The 22,990-nt window shown below is 39.8% G+C and overlaps 2 protein-coding genes across 5 annotated transcripts in view; both read left to right on the top strand.

The window, feature by feature from the left end:
• ARID4B (AT-rich interaction domain 4B) overlaps positions 1-5,157 on the top strand; it is a 139,204-nt gene extending 134,047 nt beyond the window's left edge. For all 4 annotated transcript variants that reach the window (XM_081241093.1, XM_081241095.1, XM_081241094.1 and 1 more), the window contains 2 exons: positions 258-404; positions 3,381-5,157. In XM_081241093.1, the coding sequence (XP_081097219.1) occupies positions 258-404; positions 3,381-3,508 (275 nt within the window). In that variant the 3' untranslated portion in view covers positions 3,509-5,157. The remainder of the gene's footprint in view (positions 1-257; positions 405-3,380) is intronic.
• A 3,112-nt stretch (positions 5,158-8,269) lies between these two features.
• Positions 8,270-21,748, top strand: RBM34 (RNA binding motif protein 34). The gene is made up of 11 exons (XM_081223906.1): positions 8,270-8,423; positions 8,534-8,708; positions 8,931-9,067; positions 12,217-12,445; positions 13,710-13,769; positions 16,926-16,969; positions 18,049-18,132; positions 18,283-18,346; positions 19,604-19,643; positions 19,871-19,989; positions 21,405-21,748. Exons 1-11 carry the CDS (start codon positions 8,365-8,367, stop codon positions 21,681-21,683), a joined length of 1,290 nt encoding a protein of 429 aa, XP_081080032.1. The 5' UTR covers positions 8,270-8,364; the 3' UTR covers positions 21,684-21,748.
• The last annotated feature ends 1,242 nt before the right edge of the window (positions 21,749-22,990 follow it).

Here is a 22,990-nt window from a genome sequence, read left to right as displayed (position 1 = left end):
TGTGGAATTTTTAACCTCTATGTTTAGGTCCTGAGATCTTTAATTCTACACACTCATTCATTCAAAAAATACCGTGCATGTGTTAGTGCCAAGCATTGCTCTAGACTAGGGGAAAAAAATCTTCGGCAAACAAATGTTTACAAGCCAATTTTTAGTTTATCTGTCTTCCTCATTCTACAGCCACACTATATGTTCTCTGTCTTATATATTAAAATTGTGTTCACAAATGCATATTAATGAAAGTTTTAAATTCACAGCGGACCTGGAGAATATGACAAGTGCTGAGCGTATCACAATTCTTCAAGAAAAACTGCAAGAAATCAGAAAACATTATCTGTCATTAAAATCTGAAGTAGCTTCCATTGATCGGAGGAGAAAGCGTTTAAAGAAGAAAGAGAGAGAAAGTAAGTGTTTTTACCTTACTTTACTTAAACATAAAGCAGTTTGCGACTGTGCAGTTGGGCTCATGTGAGTTGTGTTTGTGTATCTTCAGGCAGGCTCTTGTATCCCTCTGGCTTATTTTCCTCATCTATAAAGTGGGAAATTTTATCTAAAGAAACAGTTATCTCAAACCATAATATTCACTTTCACGGAGCTTACAGTCTGCTTTTCTGCCAAAACTAATAATATTTCAGACTGTGAGGAGACTAGAGCAGTGTTAAGGCAGTGATTGGGTGGGTTGCGTTAGATTACCAATGGCTGGGACATTTTTCTTTGAGACCCGAATGACCAGAGGAAGTGAGAGAGGTTAAAATATCTGAGGGAAGGGGGTTGTCTTAGTTTTCCGGGGCTGCCGAAACAAAGCTCAGGTCTACCTCAGAGATGTTACGGATTCTTTTCCAGACTACCACAGTAAAGCAAATATCACAATAAAATGAGTCACATGAATTTTTTGGCTTCCCAGTGCATATGAAAGTTATGTTTACACTATATTGTAGTCTGTTAAGTGTGCAATAGCATCATGTCGAAGAAAAGAAACGATGTACGTACCTCAGTTAAAAATACTTTATTGTGAAAAATGCTAACCATGATCTGAGCCGTCATTGTGATCTTTTTGCTGGTGGAGGGTCCTGCCTCAATGTTGATGCTGCTTACTGATCCGGGTGGTGGTTGCTGAAGCCTGGGGTGGCTGTGGCAGTTTCTTAAAATAAGACAACAGGGCTTCCCTGGTGGAGCAGTGGTTGAGAGTCCGCCTGCCGATGCAGGGGACACGGGTTCGTGCCCCGGTCAGGGAAGATCCCACATGCCGTGGAGCGGCTGGGCCCGTGAGCCATGGCCGCTGAGCCTGCGCGTCCGGAGCCTGTGCTCCGCAACGGGAGGGGCCACAACAGTGAGAGGCCCGCGTACCGCAAAAAAAAAATAATAATAATAAAATAAAATAAAATAAAATAAGACAACAAGGAAGTTTGCTGCATCAAGTGACTCTTCCTTCCATAAACGGTTTCTCTGCAATGCTCTTTGAAAGCATTTTACCCACAGTGGAACTTCTTTCTGGAATTGAGTCAGTGCTCTCACACCCTGCTGCTGCTCCACTAACTAAGTTTATGTAATATTCTAAATCCTTTGTTGTCATTTCAACAGTCAAATAAGTTCACTGTCTTATATATGGGCATGGTTCATGGCATCCCAAAGCAATTACGATAGTAACATCAAAGATCTGTGCTCACAGATCACCATAACAAATACAATAACATCATAATAATGAAAAAGTTTGAAATACTGTGAGAATTACCAGAATGTGACACAGAGACACAAAGTGAGCAAATACTGTTGGAAAAAATGCTGCAATAGACTTCTGGATTCAGGGTTGCCGCAAACATTCAATTTGTGAAAAACACAGTATCTTTGAAGGGCAATAAAGCAAAGCATACTACAACGAAGTAGCCTGTATCACAGGCACAGTTATCTTGGGAAACTCTTCGACTGTGTGTTTGGAGAACTAGCTACTTTTAGTTCTAAGAATAGGTCCCAGAGAAGAATATGTGGTCACAAAGAAGTTTGTTATGGTAATATTTATAATAGCAGATAGAAATCATTAACTTGTATTCTCCAATAATATATGGCATTAGTGAAAAATAAGTAGACGTTTAAATTTTTATTTATAATGCTCAAAGTATTCATTTGATGTCAGTAACAGCAAAAGACTAGGAATTAAATTAGTTACAATTCATAAATATAGTGGAACACTATTCAGCTTTGAAAAGAAAAAGAGGTAAATCTATATAATCTATATATGTACTGATAAGGAATCATCTCCTCAGATTGTTAAGTGTAAAAACCAAGAGTCAGACTCTATACTGTGCTTCCACTTGGGTTTTTAAAAGAGAAGTTACTAGTGTTTTCATTTTAAATGTGCATATCATATCTCTAGATTCTACGGAAAAAATTCCTCTAGAACTGGGGTTGCAGACATTTTCTGTAGAGACAGATAGTAAATATTTGGGGCTTTGTGGGCCTTGTAGTCTCTTTAGAACTACTTGACCTTATGGAATCTGCCATAGGCAAGATGTAAAGAAACGGGCATAGCTGTGTTCCAATAAAATTTTCTTAACAAAAACAGGCAGGCCAGATTTGGCCCTGGGGCAATAATTTGCCAGTCCCTGTTGTGGAGTTTTAAAGATTGTGAAGCAGCTGGTAACAGTGGGGAGGGGAATTTGAAGGGTTAGGAGGGTCCTGGATGAGAGGGAGATTAGCTTTTCCACCTTAATATCCCAGCACTGAATGATTTCGTTTACTTTGTGCATGTATTCCTTAAAAAATAAGTTTTCAAACACTGATTTATAACAATGAGAGAATTTCTTTGAGGAAAATAACTAATGTGTCATTTGCTTTGTAAACCAAGCGTAGGAAAATGCAGTAGTTATGATGTGATGTGTGGTAGTAGTTATTTTTTCCCAACTTTAAGAAGCAATTAGCTTTCCCTTCTCATCACCATTTAATTTCATAAGGAACTCCAGAAGCAGAAACATACAAGAATTGGGAGGGGGGAAAAAGATGTGGGGATGGATTACAAATTTTTCCTGTTGAATTCAAAGATCTTTTTGACATTTGTTTCATTATTACGGAAGTCTATCTTTTGTTTTATTTCCATGTCTCTGTAGACTGAGAACACTGTTCATTTTCCTCTTTGATCCACGCAAGAGTGTTCCCTGGTCTGTCCTTTGTTGTTGCTTCTCCTGTGGTTTGGCAGTGCCTCCTTACTTGAGATGCACTAGGTTTTCCTTTCTTTACATAATGGTCTTGTAAGAATTGACTGCTCTCGTAGTAAGCTAAATGATTTTGGAGAACACAGCAGAATTTTAGTTTAGAGGACGAGTGCTTTACTTCCTTCTACTGTTGTATATGCGTGTTATTAAGCTGTTGGTTTCCCTTCGCCTTAGGTGCTGCTACATCCTCGTCATCATCTTCACCTTCATCCAGCTCCATAACGGCTGCTGTTATGTTAACATTAGCTGAACCGTCAATGTCCAGCACGTCACAGAATGGAATGTCAGTTGAGTGCAGGTGACAGCAGGACTTGCTAAAGCACTTTGCACTTAATGGCTGTTGAGAGCCACGTCTTTTTTTATACTGCACAGTGGCACAAAAAAAAAAAATCAGACAAGCACTATTTTATATTTAAAAATTGTTTCTTGACAAGCTGACTTGGCACTTAAGTGCACTTTTTTTATGAAGAAAAAGTACAATGAACTGCTTTTCCTCAAGCAATAATTGTTTCCAACTTGTCTGGGAATTGTGTGTCTGGTAACTTGAAGGCCTTCCACTGTGGCAAATGGAGGCTTTTCACTGCCTGTAGAGACAATACAGTAAGCATAGTCATTGGGCGGCCACAACATGTTAAGATAACTTACTGTATATGTATTCCCTTGTATTTTGTTAAAGCTGGAACATTTGATATTTTTCCATTTATTTATGAAAAATATGAACCTATTTTCATTTGTACAAGCTAATTGTTTTTTAAAGCAAGTCACCTTAGGGTGGCTTTAATTGTATAACTCAAGCACATGTAATAAATTCAGAACCTGCAGTTAACAGGATATTAGACATCAATCCTGATAACCAAATATTAAAGATTCTCTTTAAAAAAAGACTGAACATGTTTACAGGTTTGAATTAGGCTAAAAGGTCTTGCAGTGGCTTTTCACGCCCCTTCAAATTGGAATGGAACTACTGTACTTTGCCATTTTTCTATAAATCAGTATTTTTTTTTAATTTTGATATAATACATTGTGTGAAAAAAGAAAATGGCTAATAAACTGTATTAAATCTTAAACAATGTGTAAAGATTGTACTTAGCCAGTTCAAAGTGTATATTTATTCATAATGAATTATAACAGTTATATTTTTGTGTTTTCTTGTAAATGTTTCTTTTTCCTTAAATACAGATAATTCATTTGTATTGCTTATTTTATTATGAGCTACAACAAGAGGACTTCAGGAACAAGTAAACTTTATCGGTATGGTTCAAGGCTGTTGCTATGAACTGTCTCAAAAGGATGGCTGTTATTTTAAGTATAAATAGCTAATCGGGCTGGTAGGCCTATAAAAATTAAATGCCTTGTATAAAATCCAAAATGAGCGCAAAATTGTTTTCACCTGTATTGACTTTATGTTGTATGGTTCCAATCTCTGTTCTGTTTGGCACTTGTATTTAATTCTACACCTTTGTAAGACATTTGTATATTGCGGATGTGTTCATTCAAGCTATTTAATATCTGGCACTGTTAATACACAGTACTGTACAGACTGTTTTACTGTTTTAATTGTAGTTCTGTGTACTTTTTTTGGACGGGGCTGGCATGTTTTATTTGTTTCCTGGCAATACGACGTGAGAATTTCGAAGCGTTTTGTTGTAGATGCTAACGTGTCAGAATCCTTTACATTCAACTTTTCTAAGAAAAGCATTTTCAGTCTTGCAGTGTGTGCTTACAGTAACTAATTTTGTTGAAAATGGTTTCAAGTTATTCAGATTTGTACAGGACTGTAAAGATTTGTTGACAGCAAAACATTGAAGAAAAGCTTATAGAATAAAAGCTATAAAGTATATATTAGGATCTGCAAACAATGAAGAATTATGTAATATATTGTACAAATGTAAGCAAAGGCTCTGAAATAAAATGCCATAGTTTGTGAATCCTTGATTTTGTTTCTAAAAGATTAAGTAATTTTAGTTCATTTCTGTCTCTGATGCCTGACCGAAACATATATCTCCAGCATGTATTATCAGAAGGAGTAAAACTGACATCCAAAAAAGGGAATATTCTGCCTATAGGAATTAAAAGTCCATTAACCAGATTTATGTACAGGATTTGTTAAGCATTCTTATATCTTTGCATACACAATTTAGCTTGAGTCTGAAGATGAATACTTCTGACTTGGAGGTTTGTCTAAAGAAGAAAACCAAGATTTTTTTCTTTAATGCTTGAAACCATTACTAGCGGCTTTTTTTTTCCTTTTATTTCTTTTCTTTTTTTTTTTTTTGTCTTTTAATGTAATTGGACCTTTGTGGCTCTCTTATACTTTCAGTGCACTCTACCCCATTGCACTTTGGAATCATCTGGGTATTGTTAAAACACTCGTAAATACTCCAGCCCCACCCTCAGTCATATTTAATTGGTCTGGGATGGTACCTGGATGCTGGTCTTTTTTTAAAGGTGGCCAGTGATTTTAATACTCATCTGGGTTGAGAACCACTGCATCACTCCAAACCTTTAAAATCAATAATCAGGTTTTCTGTCCCGTTTAATGAACTTCCCACCAAGAGAAAATTTTTTCTTTAAAACAAAAAGGAAACTTTTTTAAGGCCTAAAAAGCCCAAATGTGTATTTTTGAGGTACCTTTGTGATGACCCTTTATTTTCACAGAAATCAGTTTAACGTTTAAGGGATGAGTTTTAAAATCTATAGAATAGTGCTTCTCAAAATGAGGTCCTAGAATACTGGTCCCTGGAAATGTTCTGGGAGTTTATTACCAAACATATTTTAGAAATGCTATATATAGCACATCCCCTTCTTAGAGTTTCAGTGTTAGCATGTTAAAAACTTTAAGAAGTTTTTTTTAAGGAAGTTTTTTCATTTAACTTACTGCTTTTAGACTTACCTGATCATGAAACCTGTTTTTCACGGAACTCGCAATATCACCTACTTGTTAGGTTACAGAAACAGTGCTCTAAAGGAGAGTGATTTCAAACTTTTTTGGAGTTGAGGTTTATACCCTTGGGCTTTTCTGCCTATTTCTCCCTTCCTCCCAGCTTCTCCGGAGAGTTTGAGAATTTCATGGCATTACTAGAATTTGACTTAAGTCTTTCCCTGGTACCCTAAACTACATTTTATCTAACTAGTTTACAATCTCTAATAAAATTAAGATAGTACTTTTTTTACAGTGTTCTCCAAAACCTTTTTTTTTATTCCTACTGAAATAACCTGAGGGTGAGGTCTTGTTAATTTTAATAACCTGGGAAGATTGGGGATGGTGGACCAGATTCCAGAAACCCCTAACATTTACAAAATGTATTTGCATTTTTTTTTAATGAAAAGAGCCCCCTATAAGTTTAAGAAACTCTTCAAAGGGGTTAGTGATCTCTAAATGGTTGGAAAGCAGTTCTTAAGAACAGTGGGAATCATTTTTTAACTATCTCCAACCACAGTCTCTTTCATACTTATAACCTTTTCCTCTAGAAGTGTGTGCTGCCTTTTATTCTTTGTGAGTCCATTTCTTCACCTTTCGTCTAATTTTAACCTGCTATTTAGGGATTTTTGTCTAACGTCATATGATGGGTTTTGTATGTATAAGATGTAAATCCCCTGGAGGAATAGTTTCATGGTTTAGTTGTGGAAGTAATAGATATCTAAGAGATCATAAAATTAAGCACTAAATTGTATGGGCAGGGAAAACACATGCGTTAGAGTTTAAAGAGGGCAGTGTATGAGCATGAAAGGAATGTGATGACTGATGTGATGGTGATATGGAGGAGATGGCAAACCTTGGCATTTAACTGAGATCCATCTGGAAATGGAATGCGTAGGTAGTCTAGAGTGGAGAAAGACCAGATTCAATGACATTGTGGTGTTCCAGAGAGGAAGTGATTCTTGGAATAATGCTAGGGAGACTGAGGAAGGAAATCTGATTGGAAGACATGCTGAAAGAAAAATGAGTAGAATGTCTTCATTAGACAGTATAGGATAGATGGAGATGCTAGAGTTGCAAATATGGACAGTTGAGTTTTTCTCATCTTTGTGTGATACCACAAGCCAAAATAAGGGACTCAAATCAAAACCAGTGCCAAGCAGTTGAATATTGTTTTTCCATCACATTATCTGATGTGGACTGTAAAAAAGATCACATATATTCCCAGTGACTTCTATTAAGCAGCTCTCCAAAATTAGCAAATCTGTTCCCATAGATTCAAAGTTTGATTTTACCACCAAAACTACTGATTCAGTGATTTATCTAATGATAATCTAATATTTTTTTATTGCTTAAAAGTTAATTTACCACATATTCACTAGGTACGGTGAATGGGGATACAGAGCACAGGCTGAATAAGACAACCATTTACATCTAGAGAGACTGTTATATCTCTACTGTAAATAGCGGGGAAATCTTCCTAAGTGAGCTGGGCCTTGAAGGATGGGTACAATTTTGCAGGTGAAAATGAGGGGTAAAGAGGGGGGCGATTGTGGGGGAAGGAATAACAAGAATAAGAAGGAATGACAAAAGGTGAAGGAATAAAGAGGTGGTGGAAAAAAGCGGGCTTTGGGAAGGTAGGCCAAGAAAACAGCATAGTTTTGAGAGCCGAGAGCCCCTTTTCTTGGTAGAATAGAGCAGAGCAGGTTAGAGCTGTGGTCTCTATTTATTTTTAACTTTATTTTGAAATAATGTCAAATTTCAGAAAAGTTGCAAGAGCAGTAGTACAAAGGAGTCCCATGTATCCTTCAACTGATTCACCAGTTGTTAATACCGTGTGACATACATCCCTGTAACTTCATTTCCCGATAAACCTCCCTCCTTCCTCTTCGACAACTCAGGGCTTTTCCTAAGTGTTTTCCCTTTGCTTGGACTGACACCCCAGTCCCAGGCTGGCTGATTCTTATTCGTACTTAAGGCCTCAACTACCCTCGGAAGACTTCCCTCCCAAGACTAGGTTTCAGACAGAGGTACCAACTGGTCCGGAAGCCTAGGCCCGGCTCTTCCGTCCGCTGTCTCCGCCCCCATGCCCGCCGTTCCGCACCCGCCCCGTCCGCCGTCTCCGCCCACAGGGCGTCCGCAGAGACTCCCGGGGCGGAAGGGGCGTGGCTCCGAGAGCGGAGTGGCCGGTACCCGGAAGTGCGGGATCATGTGCTGCCTCCCTGTCCGAGGGCTCGGATGAGAATGGCCCTGGAAGAAAAGAACAAACGGAAGAAAAAGCGGAGTGCGCGGGAGGGGTGAGTGGCGCGTGGCTCGTCTGCCTGGGCCGGAGTATGCGTTCGGGAGCTCGGGGCGCGAGGGGTGGGGCGCGGCGTCGTGTCGCTGAGTCTCTGATGTCCGTGTCTAGAGAGAACCCGGAGGACGGCGCTTGTGGGAATCTGGCAGGAGACTATGAAGTTGGACAAGTCGCCAGTAGTTTATTCCACGGCAAGCGGCCCTCCAGAGGCAGCACGGGTCGGCTGGCTTCCCTCTTCGGCTCTTTGGAGCCTCAGCTTCAACCCGTGTATGTGCCTGTGACTGAAGTAAGTCACTGCATTCTACCCCGAATGGCCCATTAGAACAACTTTAGAAGCAAGCAACCTACCTTGCAGGGCAGGCTTTCTAAAGTGGGACAGATAAGGATCAATTTTAAGTAACCTTCCATTACTGGACATAACAGTGAGAGAGAAAAGATGCTACTTTAGAAAGACCACTAAATTATTAAGAAGGATGAGGTCTGAAACATAACTTCAAACTTTTAAAAGGAAACCACCAAAAAAAGGAAACGGGATGAGGAGGAAGAAAGTTCATCCCAAATCCAAAGACCGCTTTTGCAAGAACCTGCCAAAAAAATGAAACTGAAGAAGAAACTTTCTGATGCAGACCGAAAGTTGGCAAACAGGTTGGTAAAATTTCTCTCCTAGTTGATGTTAAAGAAATTAGATGGTAAAGAAATTGACATTCTTATACCAGCAATGTTCATTTTAATTTTTTTCTCACTTCATAGTTATATTTTTTAAATTTTTATTATAGAAAGCCCCATACATTTTCAAAAGTTGAAAAGGATGGGCTTCCCTGGTGGCGCAGTGGTTGAGAGTCCGCCTGCCGATGCAGGGGACACGGGTTCGTGCCCCGGTCCAGGAAGATCCCACATGCCGCGGAGCGGCTGGGCCTGTGAGCCATGGCCGCTGAGCCTGCGCGTCCGGAGCCTGTGCTCCGCAACGGGAGAGGCCACAGCAGTGAGAAGCCCGCGTACCGCAAAAAAAAAAAAAGAGTTGAAAAGGATAAGGAACCCCTTGTACCCAGAATACTTGGCAAATCTTGTTTCATCTTTACCCTATTCATTTCCCCCTCATTATTTGGAAGCGAACCTAAGACTTAGGTTTCATCTATAAATATTTCAGCATGTATGGAAAAGATGAGTTTGCTTTTCTTAAACTTATTCAGTCAGAGATCAAATTTCCCCCATTAGTTTAATTAAAAAAAAAAACACAGTTTATTTGAATTGACATCCATATAGCAGTACCATTATAGGTTCCTCGTTAACTTTCCTCAGCCTGTCAGGCCACTCTCTTCATGCCCTTTCTCTCTCTGTTCTCTCTTGGCAGGTGATCTTGTTACCTAATCTGAGAATTTTTTTTTTTTTTTTTTGGCTGCGCCAGGGAGCTTGCGGGATCTTAGTTCCCTGACCAGGGATTGAACCTGGGCCCCCAGCAGTGAAAGCCTGGAATCCTAACCACTGGACTGCCAGGGAATTCCCCTGAGAGTTATTTTTTTTTACTTGCTAACAGTTGTGAGCTACTACTTCTGGTTGTCCTACTGCCTGTAACTATGCACATCTTTAATTTCTTCCCCTTTCAGAGAAGGGTGTCTTCCTCCTCGTCCAAGATTAATTCAATCACCTGTGCTGTTTATATATAGCACATACCTCTTCTGCCTCCTTAGGGTTTATGTCATCAGATATATATATATATATATATATATATATATATATATATATATATATATATATATATATATATATATATATATAAAATCTCCTTTTTTCTTCCTGTATCTTTGATCTGTCCTCTCAAGATTCTCATCTTAAAAAAAGAAATCCAGCAAAACCCCATCTGCAGTCATATGTCCCTGTTTGCTCCATCCCCTCACACCTTCCCTTCATCGTCAAGCTTTTAGAAAAAGATGTCTATACTTGCGCTGTCTTCCTTTTCTTGATCTGTTTCCTTTTCCACCAACTTGCACTCTGGTTGGTTGTTTGTTGTGTTTGTTTTTATGTGATATGACCATACTTCTGAAACAGTGCTCAGGGAAGCCATCCTGACCTAGGTAGAGAGTACAGCCTTTGTCTGAGTCCTCGCTTTTACATGTCACGTGGTTGCTTTTCTTCTCGAAGCTGCTGGATTCTTTGATAGCAGTGTTTTCTCATCCTCCTCTTGTCTTTCTGCTCCTTCTCAGTGGTATTGTGGGCACTTTCCTTCTGACTGTTCCTTAAATGTTGATTTCCCTTGGGATTCTGTTCTTGGTCATCTTCTCATGACCTTTTTCACACCCTTCATTCTGGGCAGTCTCCCAGTCCTCGTGGCTCCACAATTCTCATCTCTCTTTCTTGATCTGTAAACCTGTATATCTGTTTGTCTACTGGCATCTCTAGCTCTATATTCATATAGACCTCAAATTCAGGATGCTTCAAACCGAGCTCATTATCCTCATCAAACCTGTTCCTCTTTATGAGTGGTACCATCAGCCTTCCTGTTGCCTGAGCCTGTGACTTGGGAGTCATCTTAGACTCTTTCTTTTCCCTGCATATCTAATCGGTTGCCAAGTCCTAATGATGCTGTCTTTTAATTATCTCTTTTAATCTCCTTCCCCTTTCCACCCTTTCCCTTGCTCTGGTGGGTCTGTTGTCTTCTTAGATGCCTGCAGTTGTAACTGTGTCCTTACTGGTCTCCCTTATCCAGCCTTGTCCCTTCCATAATTGTCTTCTGCTCTGCTGCCCAAATGATCTCTTTTAGGCACTTTCAAAGTCTTCAGGGGCTCCCTATCCTCTGTGGGATAAAAATCTAAGCACTTTTGCATAACAGGCATGGTCCTCCTTGACATACTGTCTCATTTCCTTTTACTCCTACTAGGTACTTTATATACCATAGTGAACAAAAACTAGACATTGACCCTCTCCTTACTGGAGCTTGCGGTCTAGTGGAGGGATGAAACGGTCAACATTTACTGAGGACTGACCATGTGCTGTACACTGCCTTTCCTCCTCTGAGAGCCTTTCTTGTTTCTTTTATGTTTCTACACCATGTATTATACATGTTAACCATTTTATGGTGAACCTTGCCTTTCGCTCCAGAGACTGGACTACTGAAAGGCCTCTAATAGTCTCTTTTATCTTTGTATCCCCAGAGGCTAGAACTGAGTAGTAAATACTTATTGAATGAATGAATGAATGAGTTTTATGACTCCTACTACCCATTCTGACCCCTCACTCCTAAGTTCCTGTTCCATTTCTCTTTTTGGACTGGTGCACTTACCCAAGTGCACCAGGACTTTACAATATTGGCGGAATTTACTTCTGACAAGCAGTCCTTTAAATATTGCAGTAGGAAATCTGATTTCTCCTTTTCGCCAGATTGCTTTTACAAAGTTAAGTACTTTGCCGGTATATTAATCTTCATAGACCCCCTGGGAGTGCTGCAGTAACCCTAGAATTCTAGAGCAGAGAGTGGAATTAGGCATTGGTAGAGTGTAAACTAAATCCCCAAAGCTTTAAGTGAGCCAACTTCTGTTTAAATGAACTTTTGTTGCTCTGCTTATTACCTGGCAGTTTTAACCTATCTTCAGAAATTGACCTTAACTTTTTCTAACTCTTGAGTTTCCTAAAGATACCAGTCACTTTTTGATAATGCTGTTTAAATGTAGATGTATTTGTGAATGGTAAGTTGATATATAGGAGGGCCAGAAGTAGATGGGAAGTGTTTCTAATCAATGTGCTTTGTCAAATACTAGACCTGACTTCCATGACTTTTTTTTTTTTTTTGACTTAAAAAGAGAAAATTCTTTAGCAAGTGCTGATTTAGAAGAAGAAATTCACCAGAAACAAGGGAAGAAAAGGAAAAATTCTCAATCTGGTGTTAAAATTGCTGATAAAGAAGTACTTGATGATGTAGATCAGACAGTTGTAAATCAAAGAAAGAAAATTCAAACCAACCAAGAAGAGAGATTAAAGAATGAGAGAACTGTGTTTGTTGGGAATTTGCCTGTCACCTGTAATAAGAAGGTGAGTGTGTAGTCTGTATATTGTTAACATGCAGAGAAATTAATAATTTGTGATTTTGTTTACTGTCACTTTATTAAGTAAGTCATTAATATATAACTTCATTATAAATGACTACATATATCATTCTATAGATTGATTCCAGTATCCACCTGCTCCTTTCCATTCCCAAAGTCACTGCCCTAATTCAGGCTTCTGCAGATCTTGTCTGAAATATTGCAGTGGTCTCCTATCTGGTTTTTTCCTCCAGCTCTGTCGTCTCTTATATGCCACTAGAACGGAAGCGCCATATGTGCAGGGATGTTTATCTCTTTTCTTCACTGCTCTATCCCTAGCACTTGAAACAGTGCCTGGTGTGTAGTAGAGGCTTGTTGAATATTTGTCGTGTAAATGAATGCATACATCCTAAGTTTCTTCCGTTATGTGGGGTTCACTAAACCAAGACGTGCCCTTTACTTTCTGTGTGTTTATGTGATAGTCACCCTGGTGGCAATCCCTTTGGTTAAAATCCTGCTTATCTTTTGAAGAACAATTTCAATTCCACTTTCTTAAAAACACAACAGTACTAGAAAGTTACTTCCTGGTTTTTCCCTTTCCCCCTTGCCCTTTTGTCCCCTAGCATTTGATGTGTGATTATTTTGTAGAACATAACCCATTTTACTTTCTAGTGTAGTTTTGGTTACTTATCTTCCTCAAGGGAAGGGAGTGTTTGTGGTGCTTTACACATTTAATAAGTTATTTTTGGATTAAAATTGCTTATAGAAATTATTGTGCAAGCTGTAAAACATATACATTCTTCACATCCTGAGCCAGTCATAAGAGTAATGTATAAAATTCATCCTAAGACTTTTCTTCAATCTGATGGTCTTAATTCCAGACAGTTGGGGAATTTCCCATGGTGACATAAGGATCCTTAAAATCCATTTCTGGTTTAAATAAGTCAGTGTGAAAAGATGAGAGAATTTATGGAATATATAATCTTAGTTTACCTGTAGTAAAGATTATAAAAGATTGAAAGAAAAAATGTTGTGTACCTTATAGATACTAACATGAACTTGAATTGTGTTTTCTTTTTATATAAGTTTCAGTAGAAGTTTTTTGTCTTCTAACTGAATAGTTACCTACTTTTCCTGAAATATTCTGAAAACATGGCAGGAAAAGATTATCAGACCGTTTTACTTAATTCCTTTTTGTGGTATTTATTTGATCTTCTGAAAGTGGACTGAAATATATATATGTGTGTATATATATGTTTTTTTTATTTTAGAAGCTGAAGTCATTTTTTAAAGAGTACGGACAGATAGAATCTGTACGATTTCGTTCTCTGGTATGTGTTCCACCCCCTTAAAATTGCATAATCTTAAAATGTTTTGCATTTAAATCCGACTTATTCATGTGTCGGTTTTAGTGAGATGGAGGAGCCCTTGACTTTAACCTTTAGAACCGACAGGCTCAAATCTAGCCCCAAAGAAGAATCACACTGGTATCGATTGTTGACTCTTGGACTTTGTTAGCTAATTTAATTAGTTCAAATAGTAAAATGCTTTCCTTACTAAGTGTACTTTGGAGGGTGGATGGGTGACTTTTGTTTGTGTGTCAGTTGAGTAGGTGGAAACGTTCACACCTGTTGAGTAGCATTTCTGGAATCATAGGTGTTCATATGAGGGGTTTGCATGACGTTGCAGAGCAGTACTTATGCTCTGACGTAGAAAGATAAAGTATGTTTTAATCAATTTAATGTTAAAACTTTATGGAAATAAATGGTATCTGATTTCACCAACTGAGCACTCTGTAGACCAGTTATAGCCATGTTCCTTGGAGCATAAATAAGCATCATTCATATGTTTTTTAATGTAATTAATATATATTAGTATAGTATAGGAGATGTTTGTTCCTTGTTTCCAACTGCTCTTTCTCAATGTGATTGTAAAATGGGGTTTCTCAACCTTGATACTATTGACATTTGGTGCTGGTTAGTTCTTAGTTGTTGGAGGCTGCCCTGTGCGATGCAGGATCCCTGGCCTCCACCTGCTAGGTGCTGGTAGCATCCTCCCCACCCCAGTTGTAACAGCCAAATATATTCCCAGACATTGCCAGATGTCCCCAGCGGGCAAAACTGCCTGCTTCTCTGAAAGTAGACATTTCGCAAGCTTTTGGTGCCGTCTCCATAATTCCTATCGTGGTGTTTGTTCCTCACGCTTATCACGTATATATTTTGTCTGCCCTTCTGAGTCCCGTTTCCTCATCAGATCCTTGCCTGACACATCCACTTGGGTGTCCTGCCCATTATCAGCGCGTCTGTGCTTGACCTCTGTCAGTCCCCCACCCCAGCCTATGCCACCTGCTGTTTTTCAGCTGTGCTGTCTTCCCAAGAGGAGTTCTTTCTTTTTCCATTGTTCCACCTTAGTGTTCACAGCTCTTGCCAGAAGAGTTGCAGAGGCCTCTCACGGGTCCTGCTTTCAGTCTGCCTCAGATGCATCCATCGCACCACCATCAGCTTAATCTTCCTAAAGCACTTCCTCCTGGACCTCCTGCACAGAATTCCTCCCCTCCACCTCCCCTCTCGTGAATATTATACACACCACCACCCCTGCCTTGGCCTGGAGTTCCCTTTGGGGTGCCTGCCCTGATTCTTCCCTGTCCCTGGATTATTGATAAGTCAGGTGACCCTGTTGTGCGCCCTCCAGCACCCTGTACTTCACTATAGTCCTTATGACACTGCTCTATCATTGTTACGCTGCTCCTGTGCCACCAGACTGTGAGGTGTGACCACAAACACCCTGTTTGTGTGGCTCCTCCTTGGGTCACTAGCACCTGGTGCACATCAAATACGTATGGCGTTCCCTAAAAGCTTTTCATTTTTCTCGCTGTCAGTGTCCTTGGTTCTTTGCCTGACAGCCTGCACAGGGTGGCCCTGGGGCCCTGCGTTCTTCTACATGGGACTGTCCTGCAACCTGGGAGCTGCCCTCCTTGCCGATCATATGCTTGGGCTTTCCCACCCTTGTCCTTTTGCTCAGTTCATTTGTTTTTCTTTTTAATTGACATCAAATTGGTATATAACATTATGTTAGTTTCAGGTGTTCAACATAACAGTTCAGTCTTTGTTTACCATGCAGTTGACCCCCTTCACCCATTTCACCCACTTTCAACCCCCTTCTCCTCTGGTAACTGCCAGTCTGTTCTCCGTATCTCTGAGTTTTGTTTTGTTTGTTTGTTTTCGGCTGCGCTGCTTGCGGGATCTTAGTTCCCCAACCAGGGATTGAACCCAGGCCCTCAGCGGTGAGAGCTCAAGAGTCCTAACCACTGGACCGCCAGGGAATTCCCTGTTTTTTTTTTGATTGCACATATAAGTGACATCATACAGCATCTGTCATTGACTTAGTTCACTTAGCATAATACCCTCAGCATCTATCCATATTGTCGCAAATGGCAAGGTTTCCTTCTTTTTTATGGCTGAGTAGTATTTCACTGTATATATATTCTTTTTGTACTTTATTGCCTTATATTTATTCATTCGTATCTTTAATAACAGAACACAGGTCCTTGAGAGCTCCTAGAAGGCATCCAATAGATGTGTTTTGATGACCAGCATTCCCATGTCAGTTATTCACGTAGGCATTTCTCATGTGTCATACTGTTTTCCTGTCTATATTTTGAGAGTTTGACCATATGTTAGTTTGAGCAGAACAGACTGAGAAGAAATAGTTCAAGTTTCTTTGTTTTACTATATAAACTATTGAATGACTAAAAGAAAAAAGTCTTCCAGAGATTTATAGTAACTGCCCTAAATGGGGTTGGCATTTATAGACACCCCTGGACTTGTGAACTTGCAGTCTGTATCCCTTTACCTTTGTGTTCTCTGTGCTTGGTGGTATTTGGCACACATTCCTGACAGTCACAGTTGCTGACTTGAATTTCCACCTCTCTGAAGTTTTCCCTACCTGCCCCCTTCACTCTTAGGTATGACCCTTATATGACTGACAGTAACGTGACTGAATATAAAGGAGATTCCCTTTATGTCCAATTACAGATACTGAAGTAGTATCTTCTTATATTATTTATCAACTTAGTTAGACATATTTAAAATCATATAGCATACACAATATTAATTTAGAAGTGTCCCTTTTTTCCATGCTGATTTTATAAAACAATTTTCCTTAACACTCTTCACGTGTGTCTTCAACATCATTGTCCCCTCACGACCAGAGATCCCTTCAAGTCATTTGTAACTTCCGCCTGGTTTGAGAGTCACTGCCTGTGAAATCTGAATGTGGCACTATCATTGGAAATGTTTGTCCTCAGCCACCAGGTCCTGTTCATACAACATTAGGACAGTTGTTTCTGATTCAGTATTTCCTTAGAATGTTTTTAATCCCATCATATCAGACTTAGATATTTAGAATTCAATTAATTAAAATATAATTATTTTGAAATAATATTTCAAACAATGATTTTTCTTTAATACTTTTTTTTCTCTTAAAAGATTCCAGCAGAGGGAATTTTGTCCAAAAAGTTGGCAGCAATAAAGTAAGTTTATAATTAGAGAAAGGGAGTAGTCATAAATTCTCTTCCATTTTGGTTAAAATTGAGATCATTTCTTAACCTCATAGATGTTTGTATTTGGATAAAACATCATGTTTTATTGTTTTCTTATGTCTGTAATAACATATAAATTTGTCAGATGTTCGTCTTCAAGCCTCAACATAAATTGTAGGATCAAGGATAAGAATTGCAAAATAACTTAAAATGTGCCACAAGAAACGAGAAATTTCAAGGACGTTTAATCAGGCATAGTGTTTGAAGAGAATAAGAAAGTTTTGCATTTAAAAATTCTATTGTAAATCATAAGTATCATATTTCATCAATTCTAAGGCGACATTTCCCATACCTTAACATTTTAAAAATCAGAATGCATCTTAAAATCAGAGGGGCCTCATGGTTGCTATTGGCTGGCCAGGTTTTTCCAGGGAAATTCTATAGGTCACACTATAAGATGGAGAGATAAATGGGGAATCCTACAGATTAAACAGGAGTCAGAAGACTTTTCAAGTTGAAAACTGGACAAGACCAAAGTATGTCTAGGAGTAGACACTTGGGTGATAAAACCACATAGACACGCAGGGAAGTGGTTCCTATAATAATTCCCTAAGCTGTACCTGTCTGTGTAGTTTTTATTTTACAGTAAAAAGGAAAAAGCACGTTGTCTTTCCCATCTGTGTGTGCCTTAGATACAGAGCTGCAGCTAAGGTGATGCTGGGTTAGCCAAAAAGTTCATTTGAGTTTTCCTGTAAGGTGTCACTTGAATGAACTGTTTGGCCAGCCCAGTAGTTACAGTGTGGTGGGTTGCCCGGGGGCACTTGCTGGTCTCTCACAGTAATGACTAGTAAGGAGGCCTGGGTCACGTGTATCAGCCCATATCTGTGCAAGTTGTGTGCTATTTTTTGAGTTACTACTAAATATTTATTAAAAGAGATGAAACTCCCCCCAGAAATTCTTGTCGTATGTGTTGAGAGTGGAAAACAAGCTATATTTATTTCAGTGAATTTGAGATTAACAAATTTTACATTCTTTTTTTTCTTTTCTTTTCTTTTTTTTTTTTGGTGTAGACGTAAAATTCATCCTGATCAGAAAAATATTAACGCTTATGTTGTGTTTAAGGACGAGAGTGCTGCTACAAAAGCACTGGAAAGGTAATTTCATCTCTTTGAGGTTTGGACAGAATTTTTCTAATTTAAGTGTGTATGAGTCCATGCTTTATTCTTTGGTTTCACTTCAGAGCAAATATCCCAGTAACTCAGCACTCGTTTTTAACAACAATTTTTCCTTCGTATTTATACCAGAAATGGGGCCCAGATTGCAGATGGATTTCGTGTTAGAGTGGATCTTGCATCTGAGACCTCATCTGTGAGTAGTTCTGAGCTTGTGCTGGGAGAGCAGTGGGGTCAGCAGGGAGCTTGTGGGAAGCACAGAGGAGACAGCCTTTGCCCTCTGTGGTCTCAGCTAATGCCCTGTAAGTCAGCATCAGCTTCAAGAAAGTGGTTCCCACCCGTACGTTAGATCCAGTAGTCCTAGAGAGAGAGGCCAGAAGTTACGTTAGAGAGCATCGGGGCCAGCACCTTATTTTATAGACTGAGGTCTAAAGTTAAATCAGTCATTAAACAGTTTTTGAGTCTGTCCTCTGTGTCAGGCATTCAGTGCTGAGATACAGTCTCAGTTCTCTAGGAGTTCACAGGATAGAGGTAAAGATGAGCAAACGATTTTATGATAAATACTGTCATAAATGCACAGGACGCTTTGTCAGCTCAGGAATGGAGCACTTGATTTGGGGGGTTGCCAGCAAGAAGGGACAGAGGGTTTTCAGGAGAACAGGTGTTCTATCAGTCTTGCAAGATGAGTCTGTTAGCCAGGCAAAAAAATTTTGAACAGAATGAATGGTGGGGACCAAAACCTAATTTGCTGAGGGAATGGCAAGAGCCTGACACAGTTAGTAGTGGCTGGCGTGTGAGGAGGGGCGGGATAAGAGTAGCTGTTGGAGAAATAGGTGGAGGCCAATCATGAAGACCCTGGCCTGCCATGGGGAGGAGTCTGAGTTTTGTCCAGAGCTGTTCTTCAAGGTGTCTTGAAACGGATGAAGCGTGAGTTGCAAGAACTCACCACAGAAACAGAGTGCGTTACGGTCGGTGTCAGGGTGACTAGTTGAGAAATGACAGAGGCCTGGCTGACAGCCCTGGCTTTGATTGTGGACCTGGCACGGGGTCCGCAAACTGGCCTGAGGGCCCAATCTGTTTGCAGCCCGTTTCTGTTAATAAAGTTTTACTGTCACCCAACCAGGCAGGTAGGTACAGCAGAGTGGCCCACAAAGCCTAAAATATTTGCTTTCTGGCCCTTTCCAGAAAACGTTTGCCCACCCCCAATAGAGCAGGCCTTCCTTGAGCACTGCCGTGGGTCACTGCCAGCTGTGAACCGAACCACTCCCTGCTCCGGGGCTCGCTCACGCTCCAGCGGGGAAGGCGGAAGAAACGGAATCAAACGGGCCTGGAGGGCGGGGAATCAGGAGATGGAGCCCCGTCAGATGTGTGGGGTGAGGACAAGGGTGGACTTTAGGGTGACTTCCGTTTTCTGCTCCATGAGTGATTTTTATTAACCCTCTTTGTGTTTCAGAGGGACAAGAGATCTGTATTTGTGGGGAATCTCCCATACAGTAAGTTGGTTTAAACAAATAAAGTACCTGTTTATCACTGAAGTAATGCAAATAACATCTGAGTTGGTAACATAATGTTTCGCTTTAAGACTACCTTTAAGAAGCGCGGGATGTAACTTGACTAATTACCTTGATGCTATGCTTACCCTTGGTATATTATGAAACATCTCCAGCTTCCTAAGGCGATTCCAAATCCTCACTTCCACTGGGGTTGAATCTGTTTTTAGAAGCTGAAGAATCTGCGGTTGAGAAACACTTTCTGGACTGTGGGAACACTGTGGCTGTAAGGATCGTGCGGGATCAAGTTACAGGAGCCAGCAGAGGCTTTGGCTACGTGCTCTTTGAGGTAGGGAGGCTGATACATTGTCACTGTCCTTGAAGTGTGCCTGGAGAGGCTGTCACCGCTGCCCTGCCCTTCAGACGTAACTCTCACTGTCACCCTCAAAATTCCACCTTAAGAAAACTACATTCATAACGCCACAGTATAATAGACTCCTGTTCCTATAAATTGCATCCAACCAAGAGATGTTCTAGTTATTTCTCCACATTAATGTTGTTAAATAATGTTTTAGATACTGGATAGTAAAGGTATTAAATCTCTGAATCTCCACCTTCTGTAAAATGGAGAGAAGAACTGATCGTTCACTCAGGTAGAAGAGAATGTTAGTCTCTGTACAAAATTGGTTATATTTAGTTCACTAAATATTAGCCAGTGTCTCATGCCTAAAATTATTAGAATACACATGTGGCCCGACGGCCCTTATGTTTTCTTCCCTTCACAACAGCCCATCTGTGTACTTCCTTTCAGTTTTTACCTGTGCCGCCTATTTTATGGTCAAACTTAGTATTTGTGAACATAAGATTCTGCAGTCTGCTTTATGTTGTTTTCTGTCGTGTAAATATGTTCCACTGAGCGTGTATACTGTCTTTTCCTTAGTGTGTCCCAAATGTTGCATGTTTGCAGTGTTCTCTCTTTTTCTCTGTAATAATGAGATCAGAGTGGTTATGTTTTTTCCTTCAAATGTTTGCCTCCATTTTTGGATTACTTCTTTAGGAAAGCTCCCCAATGGGTTACCACTAACCAGGTCAAGACATCTGATCATCTTTAAGGCTCTTAGTATGTATGACCAGATGGCTTTGAAGAAATGTGGTCACAGCGGCCATCATGACTGTGATGTAGTTATCTCACTGTTTCTCTGCTCTGTCTTCTGACTGTTGATAAGTTTGTAAAGTCCTTTAACAAACATGTCATGAATATTCAGGGTGGTTAGCATTTAGTGGTTCTCTATTAGAATAAAAGAATAATAGCATTTTGGACCTAAAGGGAACCCTACAAGGCATCTAGTCCGACATCTCAAGGACTGTAATAGAGAGTTCTCTGCTCTCAAATCAACTAGTAGAGCAGGGCTTTTTCAGGAAGAGCCTTGTGAAGAGGAGGTTTATTGGTTTAAAAGACACTATAGGGCTGACCTCGTTAATTGAATTTACATTGAGAAAAATGAAGCCTCTTAGATTGTGACTTATTATTTGACAGGGCAGCTTGAGTGCTTCCTGGGGAGAAACTCATGAGAGGGAGCATGATTAAAACTACAAGAACAGCTGCTTGTAGTTCAATACTTCGGATTAGACTTCTTGGCTGTGGAAATGAGAGGGGTTTCTATATGCAAGCTTGAAAGTTCTAATCCAGAAAAGTCACCATTTTACTCGTTTCTTTGCACATGAGTTTCTGGTGAAAATTTAATATTTTGATTTTTATTGCAGAATACAGATGCTGTTCATCTTGCTCTGAAATTAAATAACTCTGAACTGATGGGAAGAAAACTCAGAGTCATGCGTTCTGTCCATAAAGAAAAATTAAAACAAAATTCAAATCCTAGTTTGAAGAATGTCAGTAAACCTAAGCAGGGACTTAATTTTTCTTCAAAAAATGCACAACATTCTAAAAGTTTGTTTATTGGAGAAAAAGCTGTTCTCATGAAGAAGAAAAAGAAAGGACAGAAGAAAAGTGGACGAACTAAGAAACAGAAAAAACAGAAGTAGCTATCCGAAGTGTTTTCTTTGTTTTCCCCACTAACTACTGGTAATAAAATTGTGGTAAATCCATGTATTGAATTTCAGGATTTTTTTACATATTGTGAAACATGGACACTTTTTCAGTTATTCACATTGCAATAGTGCCTTTGAATCATTTGTTTTAAGGTGTAGGCAGATCAGTCACCATGTTAATACTGCTGATGGTATGAGAGATGATTTTAGATGTAGGGTGAACATTTAGAATTTTAGTGGTTATGTATTATTTTACCATATGTTGGAAATAATTAACACTTCAGAGAGTTAAGAATTACTTGGGATGAGACTAAATTTAAAAGTGAGTAAATTTAAAGAAAAATGAAGTAACCTTAATACTGATTGTATGTAGACAAAGTATCTAAATAAAGTGGGAATACTGATTGATCTAAGGTCAAATCATAATCCCTAAGAAGTAAGGTTTTGAGGTTTGGTATATAATAGCCACTCATTTTTCTTCCTTCCTCTTGCACTTAGGATAAGTGGAGTTCTGGGTTTTAATTTTATTTCATCAACCTAATAACTAACCGACAGGGATTTTGTATCAAATGTTGCTCTGATTTCTTATTCTTAATTGGTGATTAGACTGGTTATTAAAGTTCTTGGTAAATTGGCTATAAAGCAGATTTTTACTTTTCTTTTTTTTTTTTTTTTTTTTTTTTTTTTGTGGTATGTGGGCCTCACGCTGTTGTGGCCTCTCCCGTTGCAGAGCACAGGCTCTGGACGCGCAGGCTCAACGGCCATGGCTCACGGGCCCAGCTGCTCCGCGGCATGTGGGATCTTCCCGGACTGGGGCACGAACCCGTGTCCCCTGCATCGGCAGGCGGGCTCTCAACCACTGCGCCACCAGGGAAGCCCTACTTTTCTATTTTTAATTTGAAAAATATTCTCCCAGGAGAACGTGATTCTTCTTCTTTTAATATAAATTTATTTATTTTTATTTATTATTTTTGGCTGTGTTGGGTCTTCATTGCTGTGCGTGGGCTTTCTCTAGTTGCGGCGAGCAGGGGCTACTCTTGTGGTGCGCAGACTTCTCATTGCGGTGGCTTTTCTTGTTGCGGAGCACGGACTCTAGGTGTGCGGGCTTCAGTAGTTGTGGCTCGTGGGCTCTAGAGCGCAGGCTCAGTAGTTATGGCACACGGGCTTCAGTAGTTGTGGCTCGTGGGCTCTAGAGCGCAGGCTCAGTAGTTATGGCACATGGGCTTCAGTAGTTGTGGCTTGTGGGCTCTAGAGCACAGGCTCAATAGTTATGGCACATGGGCTTCAGTAGTTGTGGCTCG

The sequence above is a fragment of the Mesoplodon bidens genome (assembly GCF_964165515.1).
Source record: "Mesoplodon bidens genome assembly, chromosome: 1".
In the NCBI taxonomy this organism is placed as follows: Eukaryota; Metazoa; Chordata; class Mammalia; order Artiodactyla; family Ziphiidae; genus Mesoplodon; species Mesoplodon bidens.
The sequence above is the reverse complement of the archived record's forward strand: the minus strand, read 5'-3'. Positions and strand labels throughout refer to the sequence as shown.

Coding starts and splice junctions, on each gene's coding strand:
- RBM34 (XM_081223906.1), top strand. CDS start 8,365: ATGAGAATGGCCCTGGAAGAAAAGAACAAACGGAAGAAAAAGCGGAGT. Junction 9,068..12,216: donor GACCGAAAGTTGGCAAACAG/GTTGGTAAAATT, acceptor TGACTTAAAAAG/AGAAAATTCTTTAGCAAGTG. Junction 12,446..13,709: donor CTGTCACCTGTAATAAGAAG/GTGAGTGTGTAG, acceptor TTTTTATTTTAG/AAGCTGAAGTCATTTTTTAA.